The sequence below is a fragment of the Struthio camelus genome, chromosome 4 (assembly GCF_040807025.1).
Source record: "Struthio camelus isolate bStrCam1 chromosome 4, bStrCam1.hap1, whole genome shotgun sequence".
NCBI lineage: Eukaryota > Metazoa > Chordata > Aves > Struthioniformes > Struthionidae > Struthio > Struthio camelus.
Genome location: NC_090945.1, coordinates 9,834,884 through 9,849,193, shown reverse-complemented (window position 1 = coordinate 9,849,193; position 14,310 = coordinate 9,834,884). Strand labels below are relative to the sequence as shown.

General features: G+C 45.4%; 1 protein-coding gene across 1 annotated transcript in view; it reads left to right on the top strand.

Annotated features, from left to right (window-relative positions):
• PRKG2 (protein kinase cGMP-dependent 2) overlaps positions 1-13,921 on the top strand; it is a 30,734-nt gene extending 16,813 nt beyond the window's left edge. Inside the window, 12 exon segments of the mRNA XM_009678977.2 lie at positions 1,019-1,113; positions 2,540-2,687; positions 3,985-4,121; positions 4,270-4,356; positions 6,462-6,534; positions 6,536-6,604; positions 7,366-7,529; positions 8,186-8,308; positions 9,263-9,325; positions 11,003-11,069; positions 11,937-12,551; positions 13,792-13,921. Of these exon segments, the coding sequence (XP_009677272.2) occupies positions 1,019-1,113; positions 2,540-2,687; positions 3,985-4,121; positions 4,270-4,356; positions 6,462-6,534; positions 6,536-6,604; positions 7,366-7,529; positions 8,186-8,308; positions 9,263-9,325; positions 11,003-11,069; positions 11,937-12,032 (1,122 nt within the window). The 3' untranslated portion in view covers positions 12,033-12,551; positions 13,792-13,921.
• Positions 13,922-14,310: the final 389 nt, after the last annotated feature.

Sequence of the window (14,310 nt, the reverse complement as noted above, 5' to 3'; positions counted from 1 at the left end):
TATTGCTGCTGCTGAGCAGATCCCGCTGTGGGTGGGCTCAGGGAGCGTTTCTGTGGGATCAGGCTATGGGCACTGCTGTCTTTGGGAGCAGTTTATTGCAACGTTAAAGCATGTAGGCAGCTTTTAACCTTCTCGTGAAAACGCAGACCAACGAATGCTGCGTATAAACTTTTAGTGAAAACATCTGTTAAAAGCTTGTATTCTGAGCCGGAGGTTTGCTTGCTTTGGTTCTGGGCTGTCTCAAGTTCTGAGAGCGTTTGCACTCGGTGAGTTAGAGAAAGGCCTTGGAGGCCCTTCAGCTCAGAAGGAGAGTTGAAGAGAGATTTGTTGTTGTTGAGGAGACTTTTTCCGGAGATGTTGAGGAGACGGTTTTGGAATTCAAGCATCAGTAGGAGCCACATTTTACTTATAATCATAGATAAGTTTATTTTATGGTGTTTTTAAACCAATAGACCTATTCAAAACAATAGAATGTTGTTTGAGGAACTCATCAATGCTATTTGCTTATTTTTTAAACTCAAAATGGTGTTAAGATGTGTAGAGTATGCTGAAATGTTGGTAAAACGCATACAAGTATTAAACACTGATTATTCTGTGGGCTGATTTATTTGTAAAGGTGAAAAACGTTAGTTACCGTTTTTGGCGGCTCTCTGTTTAACTGATAAGATAAAAAGCTCACGTGATGCCTGGCCCCTGTGGGAAGTGAAATATCTTTCAGTTTTTCATTGAAAGGGGGTTTATGTTGCTCTATTTTAAAGGGTAGGAAGCGAAAATGGTGAGGGGAGGGTAATAATCAAGAAGTTCCTTTTTTCCTTCTCTCAGCTAAAATCTGGGAGGGGCTGGGGGCTGTTTTACGGTTTTCATTTTTGAGGGGAGGGAGTAATTATACTTATCTGTAACTCATGCATGAGAGAGCATTGCTGAGTTTTAGGCATGTATGGAACATATGGGAAAGAAGGGGAAACCGTGGGTTGCTTTGAATATGGTCGTGCTAAATTTTTTCTCCTATACTTTCCAGGTGAAAGTTACCCAGAGTACTGCAGGTCACTCACAGCCTCAGCTGACTAAAACTCTACATAAGGGCGATTACTTTGGGGAGAAGGCTCTGATTAGGTTAGTTCACGCTGTCTGATTCGTTCCGGATAGTATTTGAGGCGACCCGTCGAGGTGTGCCTGATTATACACCTCATAACCGTTCTGAATAAAAGTTTTGTCTTGATTGTCAAGTCACCAGTCAGAAGCGATGGCTAGCTTTATGGTAACGTTTTGCTTTTTGGAGAGAGAACTTAAAAGACACACTGTCGCCTACCTTTTATCTACTCTGAAAAAGGCAAACGCCAGCCCTCTCTGCCGTGTTGCTCAGGGCTTGTCTTTCCGGAGCAGCTGTGAGGGACGTGTGTTGCGCCGGGCTCTGTGTGACTCCTAGCATGCAAGAGTTCCAGCGTTGCCAGACGAGGTTTCCTGCCCGCGCCCATGATAACGAGAAGCAGAGGAAAGCGGTAGAGAGAACCCCTGGTCTATAAGCCATGCAGCTTCTTCCAGGAAAACATACGCAGGCTTTCCTGAGATATCCAAAGGTCTTTTTTCCCGCCCCGTACTTCACCAGGGGTTGCAGCTGGGCTCTAGATAGTTGTTACCCATACGGCTGCATTACACGATGTCAGCCGTGATGTGGATTGCAGTAGTTCAATTCTGGCTTTTGGGGGGCTTTGACTGATACAATTTATCTGGTCATTTTGTCTAGGAAGATTGCTGCGATCACTGACTGAATTTTAAACCTGTGACACCTAGCACTTACCATAAAGAAATAAAAGCAACCCTTTAGGCAGTGGAGAACTGTTTTGTGCTCGTTATCTTCAGCATTCCTTCTCTTTAATTTCTTTTCTTTGTGTATTGTTGGCTGTCAGGAACCTCAGGGAAGTTTGTAACATTCATATCTCATCTTAAGCCCTTGAGGAAAAAAAAATCTATATTTTTCTTTTTTAGCAACCAACCAGATGGGTACATTTACATGGGACATAAATATTTCACAGCAAGCTTTCTTTATCCCTTCTCACAACTAAAAGGATGACAAGTATGAATAATGTACAGTGAGCTGCGAAATACGTATTGGCATAAAACAGTCACTAGAAAGTCAAACAAGGGAAAGAAAACTGCACCTCTTCTTAGAGCTCAAGTCTGTTGTTTTGTTTGGCGTTTGGTCACGGAGGTGTGTGATTTGGCAGTAAGTAGTACTGGAAGTACTTTAGGCTATCTGCATGTAAAACTGATTCTCTCCTTCAGGAGGCATTTACTTACAGAAACGGGATTGAAGAATTCTCACAGAGCCTGCTGGACAGCAACAACAACAAGTTCAGGTCTAATGTACTTGTAAAGGATGTCCAGAAAGAAAATACTGTTGCATGGAAGAGAGTCAGGATCCTGTTAGAGACTGAGAGGGCTTTTCTCTTCTTTGTTTACAGGGGTATTAGCGTAGGGGGATCCAGCTGGCTCACAGGGAAAATACTAACCTCTGTTAATTTTTTTTTTAACGCCGAAGAAGATCCCTGTGCGTCCGGCTGACCAGAGAGGTCTCTTTGGAGATGATGCAGCTGAAGGAGAAAGTAGCCCAGTTCCCTCCTTCCCCATTCCAGAACTTGGAAGTTGTCACAACTCTGGCCGTTGGTGGGTTCGGAAGGGTTGAGCTTGTAAGAGTCTGTTTCAAACATACGCGAGTAGTTCTCAGTCTTACAGAAGCGATTTAACTGGTGAAACATTTGGAGGATTGGAACATTCAGTCCGCATGCTTGTATCTCTCCGACAGAGACAACTCCATAGAAAGCAGTTCATAGTCAGTCAATGTTTTCAGGGCTTTGACTTTCCATGAAACAAATCCATTCTCTTGCGCCTTCGTTTTCTTGCTGTTAAAGTGTCTTTCTGGTCACTGGACTTATTCATCCGTGCTGCACATGTAGAATTGACAGACGTGTCTATCTGCATCATGTTCCCGAACTGCTGGCCGTGTCCAGAGATTCTGCCTAGACCTGAAGTAGTCTCCAGGCTCCCAAATTCTTTGTGGTTAAAAATGCCTCAGTGTGCCCAGCAGCAACTGTAAGCAGTGGGGTCTGTCTCTGAGCTGTGTTCACTTCGAAATCTCCAACAATTTGTAATGGCTCTTTTGAGCCGTTTCTTGTGTTTCGGGATGGGAAGAGCTTCATCAGAGTGAAGTCTTAAATTCCAGACTCCTCAGGCTCAGTAGCCAGCATCTGAAAAAAAAAAAGTGAGCACTTCTCTACAGGCCGCTGGAGTTGATGGTAAATCAAAGGAGGCTAGGTGATTTTAGTGAACAGAGAAATCCTTTACAGTAGCTAGACAATCTGTTGTTTTATTGTGATTCATGCTTCCTAAAACAAATCAGAAATTCTCATAAACTGTTCCACGTGGGATGACAGCCAGCCATGGGAACTCTACAACATCACCTGGAAAGTGAAGTGCAAATCAAATTCCCAGACAGCCGTAGAACACTGAGAGCTGCTTCTCTGGTTTCCAGGAAGCCCTTTTTTAACTTTAACCTTTTTATTGCATCTTGTATAACATTTTAGTGTAATGTGAAGTCATTCATAAGCGTTCATCATAAACTCCTCTGCTTTTTGCTCATTTGTATTCTGTTAGTGTTTAGAAAATTGAAGGACCTGTTGAAATTAGGACCCGCTGTGCTAGAAACTAATTGTAAAATACAGTACCTGTCCAAACTGCTGATATTTTGTATACATAAAATGGGCAAAGGGAACATTTCTCCTCATTGTACAAGTGGGGATAAAAAAAAAAGTGGGAGCCTGGCTTAAAATCATGCAGAACAGTTCTACGGAAAATCTGGAACTGATCCATAGTTACAGCCATCGGTTACAAGGCTGTGCTGTACCCAAAGTGAATATTTTTGTTGAAGAGCAGCTTGGTAAAACTTACTTTCTTTACTTCACGTGTACTCATCATGTTTATTCACAGGTTAAAGTGACAAATGAGAATGTGGCTTTCACTATGAAGCGTATAAAGAAGAAACACGTAGTGGACACCAAACGACAAGAGCATGTCTACTGTGAAAAGAAAATCCTCGAAGAGATATGCTCTCCTTTCATTGTGAAGTAGGTTGGCCCTAAGGTTTCCTTAAAGTTGGACCCACTTAGCAGCATTAAAGGATCAGGTTTCACATTCCTGGATTCTGGGGAAAAGACATTGTGAGTCTTGCATTTTATTTTGCTTCTCATAAATTGTTGCTGTTTGTCTCCACAGACTATTCCATACATTCAAGGATAGTAAGTGTGCCTACATGCTACTGGAGGCCTACCTTGGAGAATTGTGGCGCTTGCTGAGAGACAGGTAACAGCAAATAAAGTGGAACCTTGTCCTTGAAAATCACCAGTCAGCTGCGAGTGTCTGTTGCATAGGTTCTCTGCCTTACTGAATTGGTACAGCTCTATTTCAGAGACTGGTATTGATAAGGGATCAGATGTTGTAAATCTGTACCTGTCCACTACTTTGGATACCGCTCCTCCTTGCCCCCTCCCCGCTAGGTTGAGAGAATTTGGCGAGCAATGCTGACTTCTCTGTATACAGCAGATGCTGAGAGTGAATAGGTTCTGTTGGGTTCACAGAAGGGCCAGGCCATTCCAGCAAACCTGCCAGTCTCACTCCATTAGTCTCCCTATCAGTTCAAACTGATTTGAATGTTCATGAAGTTTCCCCAGAGCTGACCTGAGCAAATGCGAGCATGTTTTCTTTAATTATGCCTGGGTTTGCAATGTCTGAGTGCTGTTAGTAGAGTGTGTATTAGTGGATGGATTACAGGATGAGAACAGGATCGCATGAGCATTGTGCTTTGAGCTGCCTGGAGGATATAACCGCTGCAATTGCTTGTTCTTAGTGTCCATATGTCTCCCACGGCCCCAGTTAAGTAGGTGAAGGAAATTACATTTGTCGCTAGTGATGCTCATGTTAGTCTCTGTGGGTTTGCTGCTGCCCACCACCACAGTTTGCTGTCTCTCCATGCAGCACAGACAAAGTCCTATGCAAACCTGACTGGCAGCTTTAGCTACAAAAAGAGAGGGGACTGCGGGGCTTGGGCGAGTGACGTGGCTCCTAAGGTAGGGCATTTTGTAATCAGTTAACTTGCAGCAGAGAAGCCTTTCCCTACTGAGAACCATGGCAGGTAGCACTGTCATAAGGAAATAGTGCCTTTTGTTGCTGAAGGGTCAGTGATGATCTGAAGAACTACCTACAAACAGAAAACAGCCGAAGCAGACCAGCTATACGAGGGAGGGAGAAGCAGCTCTTACCTACCAAGGAAATCTCTGCTCTGGCTCTAAGAGTCTTGGGATCTTTGGTAGCTACACAGGACAAGCAAGATGTTTGCCTTCGTGGATTTGGCTGAAAACGCTAACCCAGAGTAAACAGCAAGTACTTCCAGTGGAACAGAAGCTCCTCCTAAGTGGAAGAAGGTACTGTTTTCCCATTTGCTGCCATCATGATCCGTTTTTTGAGGGCATACGGCAGGAGGGGCATGTGATGCAACTTTTCCTTTCCTTGCATGTTGGGTCAAAATGTAGACAAGGTTTCCTGGCAATCCTTGATTGCTCTGCATGGACATGACTTTCTGAAAGGCAAAGAGGTGAGACTATGACCCTCCTGTTCTCCGCATATACCAGTGCTTGTTATAGAGCCAGGCGTGCCTCCTAATGCCAAACTTCTTTGTACAAGCACACACATGTAGATGCTGCAGAGAAGTTAGTAAAGATTGTGCCTCTGGGTTGTTTCTTCATATACCGAAAGAGTGGACTCAGTCTGTCAGGATGGGAACAACCAAAGTTGGCAAGAAAAACTATTATAATTTTGTTGAAGGAGCTCTGGAGTTGTTATGGTGCTGTTGTCCTAACACAACGCTTGCTCTGTTATGCGTTTGGAAGTGCTGTCCTTTGGAGTAGATAGAAGAGATGAGGAGGGAAGATCTTGTTTTCTTTTGGGCAACAGAAGGCATGTAAGGCAAATTTCTGTTTGAGCAGGTGAGGGGCTGTGCTCTGTAAGACCCCCTGGCATTTCAGTCGATCGCAAAACTCCTTGTCTTCGATTTTTATTTTAGACTGTGGTGCAGTTTGGCTGTATACTGTCACCTAGTGGCTGCATTTTATTCCTGGGTGAGATTATTATGCACCTGCAGTGTGTCTAGAGCTTTGGATTTTGTGCAATGAGAGCTACTGTGTCAATATAAAACGTTATCACAAGAGGCAAAAAGATCTAGAACGCGTGAGGATTCAAAGGCTGTCCAGTGAAATGATATTTGGCTTAGTCTTCAACCACCTGAGTGACACACTGAATGTTAAAGCAAAAAAGCTGTTAATAGTCTGGGTGTTGCATCTTATCTGCTTAGTGAGTGAAACCTTTTTAGGAGGTAATTCCGTATGCAAGGACAGTGATTATTTTTGTTGCAGAGGCAGCTTTGAGGAACCCACGACGAAGTTCTGTGTTGTGTGTGTGACAGAGGCTTTTGACTATCTACATCGTGATAGGAATTATCTATAGAGACCTGAAGCCAGAAAATTTAATTTTGGATGCTGAAGGATATATAACACTGGTAAGATGTAATGTTATCCTTTTGAAGCTGTTTCCTTGCAAGGCGATATAAACAGGCAGGCTGTCATTATTGTACCAGGATCCTGGAGTTTAATCTCCCTCCTTCTTCAGAGGAAAAGAGGGCAAGTTACTGGTTGCGCAGTAAGGAGCAAAGGCATTGCAATCCCACGGAGAAACTGGGGATTTGCAGCCTCCAGGGGCTCTTGCCACAGCACCTGCAGCAAAAGTAATTTCTCCCAGCAGCCAGTCTCAATACACGGGCAGGAGCCACATTTCCCGGGTGTGGAATGACCTCCCTGTCCAGCCTCAAGCAATTGCAGGCTCTCCCTTATTTCTGTAGTGAGGGAACACAGTGAAGAGCTCCTGGTTCGCTTGACCGTGACAGTGAAAACTGAGAAGAGAATACCCTTCAGAGAGCTCGAAACATCCGTGCTGAGGGCGGAGAGCAACCCATCCTTCTCCGTGGGCTGAGAGTCCTGGATCCTCAAAGGAAGCGTGGGTTGTTTGATCCAAAAGGAGACTCATTCAGGAAATGACCCGTGAGAGTGAATGGGACTCTTCTATACCATTCAGTAATCCAGTGGAATTAACTTCCTTCTCCTTCACAATAAGACTGTACCGTTGTCTTAGCTGTAGCTCTGGCAACTGTGAGATCTCTGCAGGAGATGTGGAATTAAGACCTTAAAGATGTGCAATTAGGACCTTAAAGCTTCCCAGTGCAAAGCACCTCTGCGTTATGCAGCACGTGTTGATTTTCAACAGGTTGATTTTGGATTTGCAAAGAAGATTGGAGCAGGGCAGAAAACGTGGACGTTTTGTGGAACCCCTGAGTATGTTGCGCCTGAAGTCATTCTGAGTAAAGGCCGTGACTTCAGTGTGGATTTTTGGTCCCTTGGGATTCTTGTGTATGAACTCCTCACCGGCAGGTAAGCGTCTCCTACGCCAAGTTCTTTCCTTGTGTGTTTTAAGTTATTTTTAAAGCAAACAGTTTGTCATGTTTCCCGTCCATAGATGGGAATGACTTACCAAATGATACTTCTTTTTGCTTCCTACCTGTGCCTTGTCTTCCCTCATTCCAGGACTGTCACAGACAAGCAAATTGCGGGCCCGGGCCGCGTACTAGTTCTGGCTTATCCATCCAAGGAAAGGGCCAGGCACAGGCTTTAGGTGGCTGGTGGAGAGTTGCTTTAGCTGATGATGGTGGTCCTGTTTTTTCTCTTTTAGTGGGTGAAGGGGTGCAGTGGGGTGGGTGAACTGTAAGTGGGGCTCGTTCCTTGCCCCTGCGCACGCTCCCGTGGTGACTCTTTGCGACTGTTCCACGTTAGTACAACACGGAAGCTGCGCTGAGTCAGGCTGCGGCCAGGGCTTGTTGAGACCAACGCAGACGATCGTGCGTTTTCCCTGGTACCTACAGGCAACTTCCCAGCTCCAAACCTTGCTAATATCTTAAACGGGCAAAAATGCAGGTTGCAAACCTGGGGAAGTGATGTTTTCCGTATTCTCAAATATTTGCTTTGGTAAGAAATGGCCACATCTGCTCTCACCCGCCATTCCATTTGACAGCGTTGCTTTTTTTTTCTAGTCCACCGTTCTCTGGGGCTGATGAAATGATGAGCTAGAATTTGATTCTCAAAGGCATTGAAAAACTGGATTTTCCTAAAATAATAACAAGGCAGCCCGAGGATTTGACCCACAGACTCTGCAGGTAGCAAGGATAGTTTGTGGCAGAGCGCGGGAGTGGACAAATTGAGCTATTTCAGATGCGGACTAGAGCATTATATTTCTGACAACTCCACTGAACATCGTTTTGCCTAACATGATCCGTTCTGGTTGTATTCGGTATGTGTGCGTGGCTCTGGGTGTTTGTCACACCTCTCAGTCTGCAGAGGTATCATCTACAAACCCAAGCTCTGGGCTTTCTCCGTGGGACGTTCCGGATTTTCCTGTGGTCTTCTGAATCCCATCTTAGGGCAACTTCATTTAACTGAGGGCTCTGCAAGGAGCTGAAGAATTTAATTCCATTGATCAAGTGCAGTATTTTAAAACATGCTTCCAAACTTGCTTGCAATTATAGCTCCGACAGAAAGCTTGGGGCGCTTAAGGGCTGACGTAAGCCCTTTTGAACATGCACAGAAAAGAGAGATTTCTGAAAGGCCTGCGTAACTCAGAAGTATTAGTGCATAGTGCCACGCACAGCCTGTGGCTGGTGAGACTGCTGACTCTGACCTGCCAGCTCCGGTGGGATCTCCTTCTTGGTGCTAGGAACAGGACACACCGTGTGTATGTGGTGGGAGTGAAAGGATCTCCGTAGCTGCAAATTTTGGTCTGCCTCCTTTTGTAACTCATAGAAGACAGACCTGTTTGCTAAGAAGCAAAAAACGTGCAACTACAATTCCAACCAATTCGTTTTCCTCCCTGCTTTTCTCACAGCATAGTGACGCTGTCTTGACTTCCTGGAAGGTTTTCCTTTCTCAGAAGAAAGGACCAGTGAGCAACACTTGATTATTCCTCCTCATGTGGCCCCATGTTGTATGCAAGCTCCCTGCCTGTGTAACTGTTAAATGCAAGCAGGAAGGCATGCGTGGTCCTATGTGATTCTCTTTTCTGAAAATAAGAATATTTCCTAAATTCTTGTCTTTAATTTTTTCTCTTTTTTAAGGCAAAACCCTACAGAAAGATTGGGCAATCTGAGGAATGGAATTAATGACATCAGGAAGCACAGGTAAGTGAAGAGACGCTTCTGCCCAAAAGAGAAGTTGGTTTTGGAGTTGAAAATAATTTTATTACATTAGAACCCAGTTCAGTAAACCCTTGAGGTGTCCGGCACTTCAGACTGTGTAATAGAGATCTCTCTGTTGCTGTCACATCTACTTGCTCCTACAGCAGGCAACAGTAAAGACGTAAATCCTCACGATGGTCAGCTAGAAACATGGCATTGCGTACTGGTTTGGTCACAGGTTGTTGACGTGGGAGTTTAATTCAGGTCTTGGAGAAATCAATGCCGCTGGTATTGGATAATCTGCCCCGTCAGACCTCCAAACTCTTCCGTCTGCAACCAAACAGTTGCTGTTTAAGAACAGTAGTTAAGAGCGCTAGAGCAATATGGAGTTTTTGTCCTCCTCCTTCTAATCTTGTCCGCTCTTGAAACCTTTGGACCGTTCTCTGTGTAGCGTTTGTAATAGCAGTGCATTTATCTAGCATGTCGATCTCATTTTATTTAAATTGCTGTCTCAGTTAACAGCCATCTACCTCACTGGGCAAGTACTGTTTCCTCTACTGGTACTTGGTTAAAGACAACCACCTTATACAACACTTCCTTATACATGGCGTTGCCCAGAGCTTGGGAAGGGCGCCAGTCTTTGTACCACAGTGTGCGTTTTTAGAGTAGATTTCTTGGCAAAACCCCTGCCTTTTTACTTGCTGCCCACTGGTGGCGTGGTCTTTACCAGGGCCGGCTGCCCCAACACACACCCGGTATCATCCACGCTGAAACCTGCGGTGCTGCCTGAGCTACCCAGATGAAAGTTCTCTGTGGGATAAGCTTACCCAAACAAAACTGTGCTTCCAATTGCAATGTTGGTATGTGCTGTGAGAGGCAGAGGTAAAGAAAGATGAGGGTTCATGTCATCTGTGCGCATTTCAGTGAAGAACCACGTTGCCCCGTCTGTGGTGTGTTTTACCTAGTAAACTTACTCGTTTTGCGCTCTGCCTGTATCTCAACGCTACAGTCTTCAAAGGGCACGCTTCTCCCTTTGGTTCTACGTTTCTCTGTTACAGAGCTGTTTCTGGGGGGAATTGTCACTGTTTTACCCTATTCCTGCCAAAGGAGTCACACGTGCAGCTGTCAAGAGATGAAAAATAGTTTTTTGTTTCATTCCGTGATCGTTTTGCCTGCGTCAAGGGGAACCGTACTTTTGAGTTCAGTCCTCAGTGGATGAGACGTTTCCTGCTTTGTCTTTGTCTCTGAGTTAATTCTAAGGCCTGTGGTTTGTGATTGGGAAATGAAGCACTTGGGCGCTTCTGTTTGAAGCCTCTTCTCATGTTGCTAAAGGAGGGTGGAATTCCCGGGGGGGACACGTGCCCTTGCGCGGCTGGGCTTGCCCGCCCGCATCCACATACACGTACCCGTGCGCATCTTCTGTACAGAGAGGCTGCAACGTACCTGGTGGCCCTGACGCTCCCCCTCCTACCACTGCCTTGTACGGCAGTGCCAGTTCTCAGGTGTCCCCGTTCTAACAGTTGTGTTGTCACGTGGAAGGAAGTTCCTGTGATAACATGTTTTATAGCCCTTGTTTTCATGTTTTTAGGCTGTTAATAATGGAGTGCTTCTAATAGAAAATAGTCTCTGTCTGTCTGTCTGTCTGTCTCTGTCTCTCTCTCTCTCATTTCTTTTAATTAGGTGGTTGAATGGTTTTAACTGGGATGGTCTGCAAGTGAGGAAGTTAACATCACCTTTGAAAAGAGAGGTATCGGGCTTTGGCTTTCAATATCGTAATGCTTTACTGTTGCAAAGGTGCTTGGCTACAAAGACAGACCTGATGTCAAGTGCAGAATTTCCCAAAGAAGCACTTGCATTTCTATAGCTCGCCATCTCTAGTGGAAGTTGAAGGAAGAAAAGAGAGACCAGCAAGTGACAGATAACTTCGATTCAGTTCAGTAGTGGAAATATTATTCTGCCTGTGTGCTTAGCGTTAGATTTTCACCCCTATTAAAATAAATGGTGTTTGGTGAGAGGTGAGCAGGGAAAGGCCGTATTTTCTTGGGCAATCGGCACGTTATTAAGACACGCTGTTCACTGACTGCGCAGAGCACAAATTCCTGTATTCTCATGATACTGAATTACAGCACAGCCTTGAATGAGCTTCCTCTTTTAAACAGCCCATTTCTCTCTGCCCTAAAACGAGAAAAGATTGAGGGTGGAGAATTTGAAACTCGCTTAATAATAACAAATAATAATTCTGAGCTCTTCTCTGAGTAGCTGCTCCGTGATTGTGGATGCAGTCTGACGTGAATTTGCATCAAAACTATATTGGTTGTGGCGTGGCTTTTCTTACCAACTTCTGTGGGCTTTGGATGAGATCTAGCGTTCGGTAATGTCTGGAGAGTGTTGTTCTGTAAGGAGACTAGTTTCTTTGTTCTGTTGTACAAGCTACTTATTGGAGTTTTTATCTTCTAAAGAATGATGAAATGCACCCGTTGAGAGATGTCATCCATAGCTTGTGAGCCTTTCGTTCTGCCACTGGCAGCAATAAAACCGGATGTGTAGTTAATGGAGACTATTTTCAAAAGTGACCCTCTGAAACAACCTTTTGTTTGTGTTTTTAATGTCCTAGCTGTCTGGACCCACTGATTACAGCTACTTTGACTGCTATGCACCTGAAGAGGGAACCCCTCCGGATGAACTTTCAGGCTGGGACAAGGATTTCTGAGGTTTTTTCTTCCAGGACATCTATAGAGAATCCTAGGCATCAGTTCCAGACCTGTCCTTGAGTAAAGTCCACAAAGTTTTGTGACCAACGTGACGTTCCCCGAAGAACAGAAGACAATACAGCAAGTGGAACTTGCTTGGATAGCGCAGCAGATTCTGTGTGCATCTCTTGTACCAAGGGCATCCGTTCAGTCAGCAGATGCGACCCGAATATTTTTTAATACAAAAGGCCTCTATGAAGGTGCTCTGATACTGTGGATTGGATGCCAGCTTTGCCACTGGAAGTGTCACGAGATAAAATGTTGCTATTCTCAAGGTTACCGTATTTCTTTATTTCGAATGGAGAAGAGAAATATTTAAAGACAGTACCTGTGGGGCATTTGTCAACAGCTGACACTATAGGCATTTATTTTTGCATTTTATTATGTCTGCTGTGTGTTTTGCTTTTTCCAGTAATAGCCAGTGTTGCATAGATCAGCAGCATGTAGAAAGGAGACTTTTTGCAAAAGATGCAAGAATGGTGGGTAGTTATTTTCTTCAGAGTCCTTGATTCGTTGTTTGCCGTACTAACATGAGGCTGCCACTGCTGCTATTTTGGGGGTAGCAGCAAGACATCAGCAAGATTTGCATCAGTCTTTTAAGTGCATCCTTTTGCAGCACTCATGAATATTTGATTATGGCAACTTCTGCTACACTGTGACCGATTGTTAGTTGGTAGGAGTTGGTACAATGCTACTGAAGGTGAAATCCTGATGCACAGATGTCGAGGGTAAACTCAGGCTGACCTCCATTAGCCAGTACCTCACTGATGTATAGCAGCTGCAAAGTGGCAAATGTAATTTCAGAGCTTGTCTGATGCACTTGCTGGGCCAGAAGCCATTACACTTACTGAGCTGCAGGCTGGCAACGTGAAAAGACAGAATGAATATTCCAATTAAATGATTGGGCTAATAGCGGGAGGCCCAGCTGCTTAATAATCGAGCTACTCACTGGGGAAGCAAAGTCCATCCCCAGGTAGATTGTCTTACATACTGTCTTGCTACACAGAAAACACTCGAGGAAGAAAGCCCCATTCCACCGCTTGTGCCAGGCACCGTGCACAGACTGGCCGGAGCTGGGCACAGTCCTGACCTTCTGCCCAAAGGCTCAGCAGCTCCCGCTCCCTGCCAGGACGCAGGACGCTGGGGCCTGCACCCCCTTGCCTTGCCTTGCCGGTTTCCTGGGGACAGGCTGCCCTTCCCCTAGGGAGCAGGGTCGTTGCAGTGTGGTGACTCTCCAGCCTCCTGTGGGGAGTTTGACAGCTGCCAGGTGCTTTCTGCTGTGCTCTGTGTTTGGGAGGATGTAGTCTTTTGCTGCTCTATGAAGGGAGTGTGTTGTAATCCTAACACAAGGCGGTTTGGGGAGAAATCCAGCCCTGAAGAATTGCTGAGCAGCTCCCACCTTTCTACGGAGGACAAGGGGAGGACAAGAGCATTTAGCCTTGTACTGGACATTGAAAATATTGTAAAGGAAGTGATTATGGTGAGAAAGCGTCACTCCTCGCCAGCCACTTGACTTTGAAGAAAGCAACGGGAAGCGTCGTCATGTAGCCAAGGTGGCCTCGTAAGGCTGTGTGAATGCTCTTCTGTGACAAGTTCTCTACAAGCTGAGGCTTAGATTTGGTTAGGTTTATTGTTTGAGTTTGCATGTTTTTGGTTTTTGGTTTTTATTAGCAGCCATTTTCACACTTCATTGGATAAGATACATGTTTATCTTTGCAGCTCTTACAAAAGACAACTATCAGAAAGCAGCACCTGTTTTTGCTTGCGGGGCCTACCGCCCACTGGTCGTCCGAGCCTGCCTCCAGCTCCGCCAGAGGCAACCTCCGAGTTTCCCAGGGACACCAGGCCGAGGAGCGGGCCAACGGCGAGAAGGTCACAAGGTGAGTCCTGCCGTACGGGCAGCCTGGTGTACGTCGGTGCTCGGGACTGTCCGTAAAGTCGCGACGCGAGCTCGCAAGGCTCAGCCCCATGCAGCTGCTCGCACAGCTCAGCCCCCCCGGGGCTGTTTTTCATCATCAAGACACACAGCAGCACAGCAATCCCCCGAGTCCTGGGCAGGGAACAGCTCTTTGTTGTCTGCAACTGTCTTCCACTTGAGTCAGAAGAAAAGCATAGTGTTTTTCTTCCAATTTTTCAGGCTGTTTGACTTGCACAGACATCCTCTAGCTTTTCTCCAGACCATTTGCCTTAGAAGAAGGTTTGCAGAGTTGGGCCCAGTCTTCCTAAGCCACAGCTTAG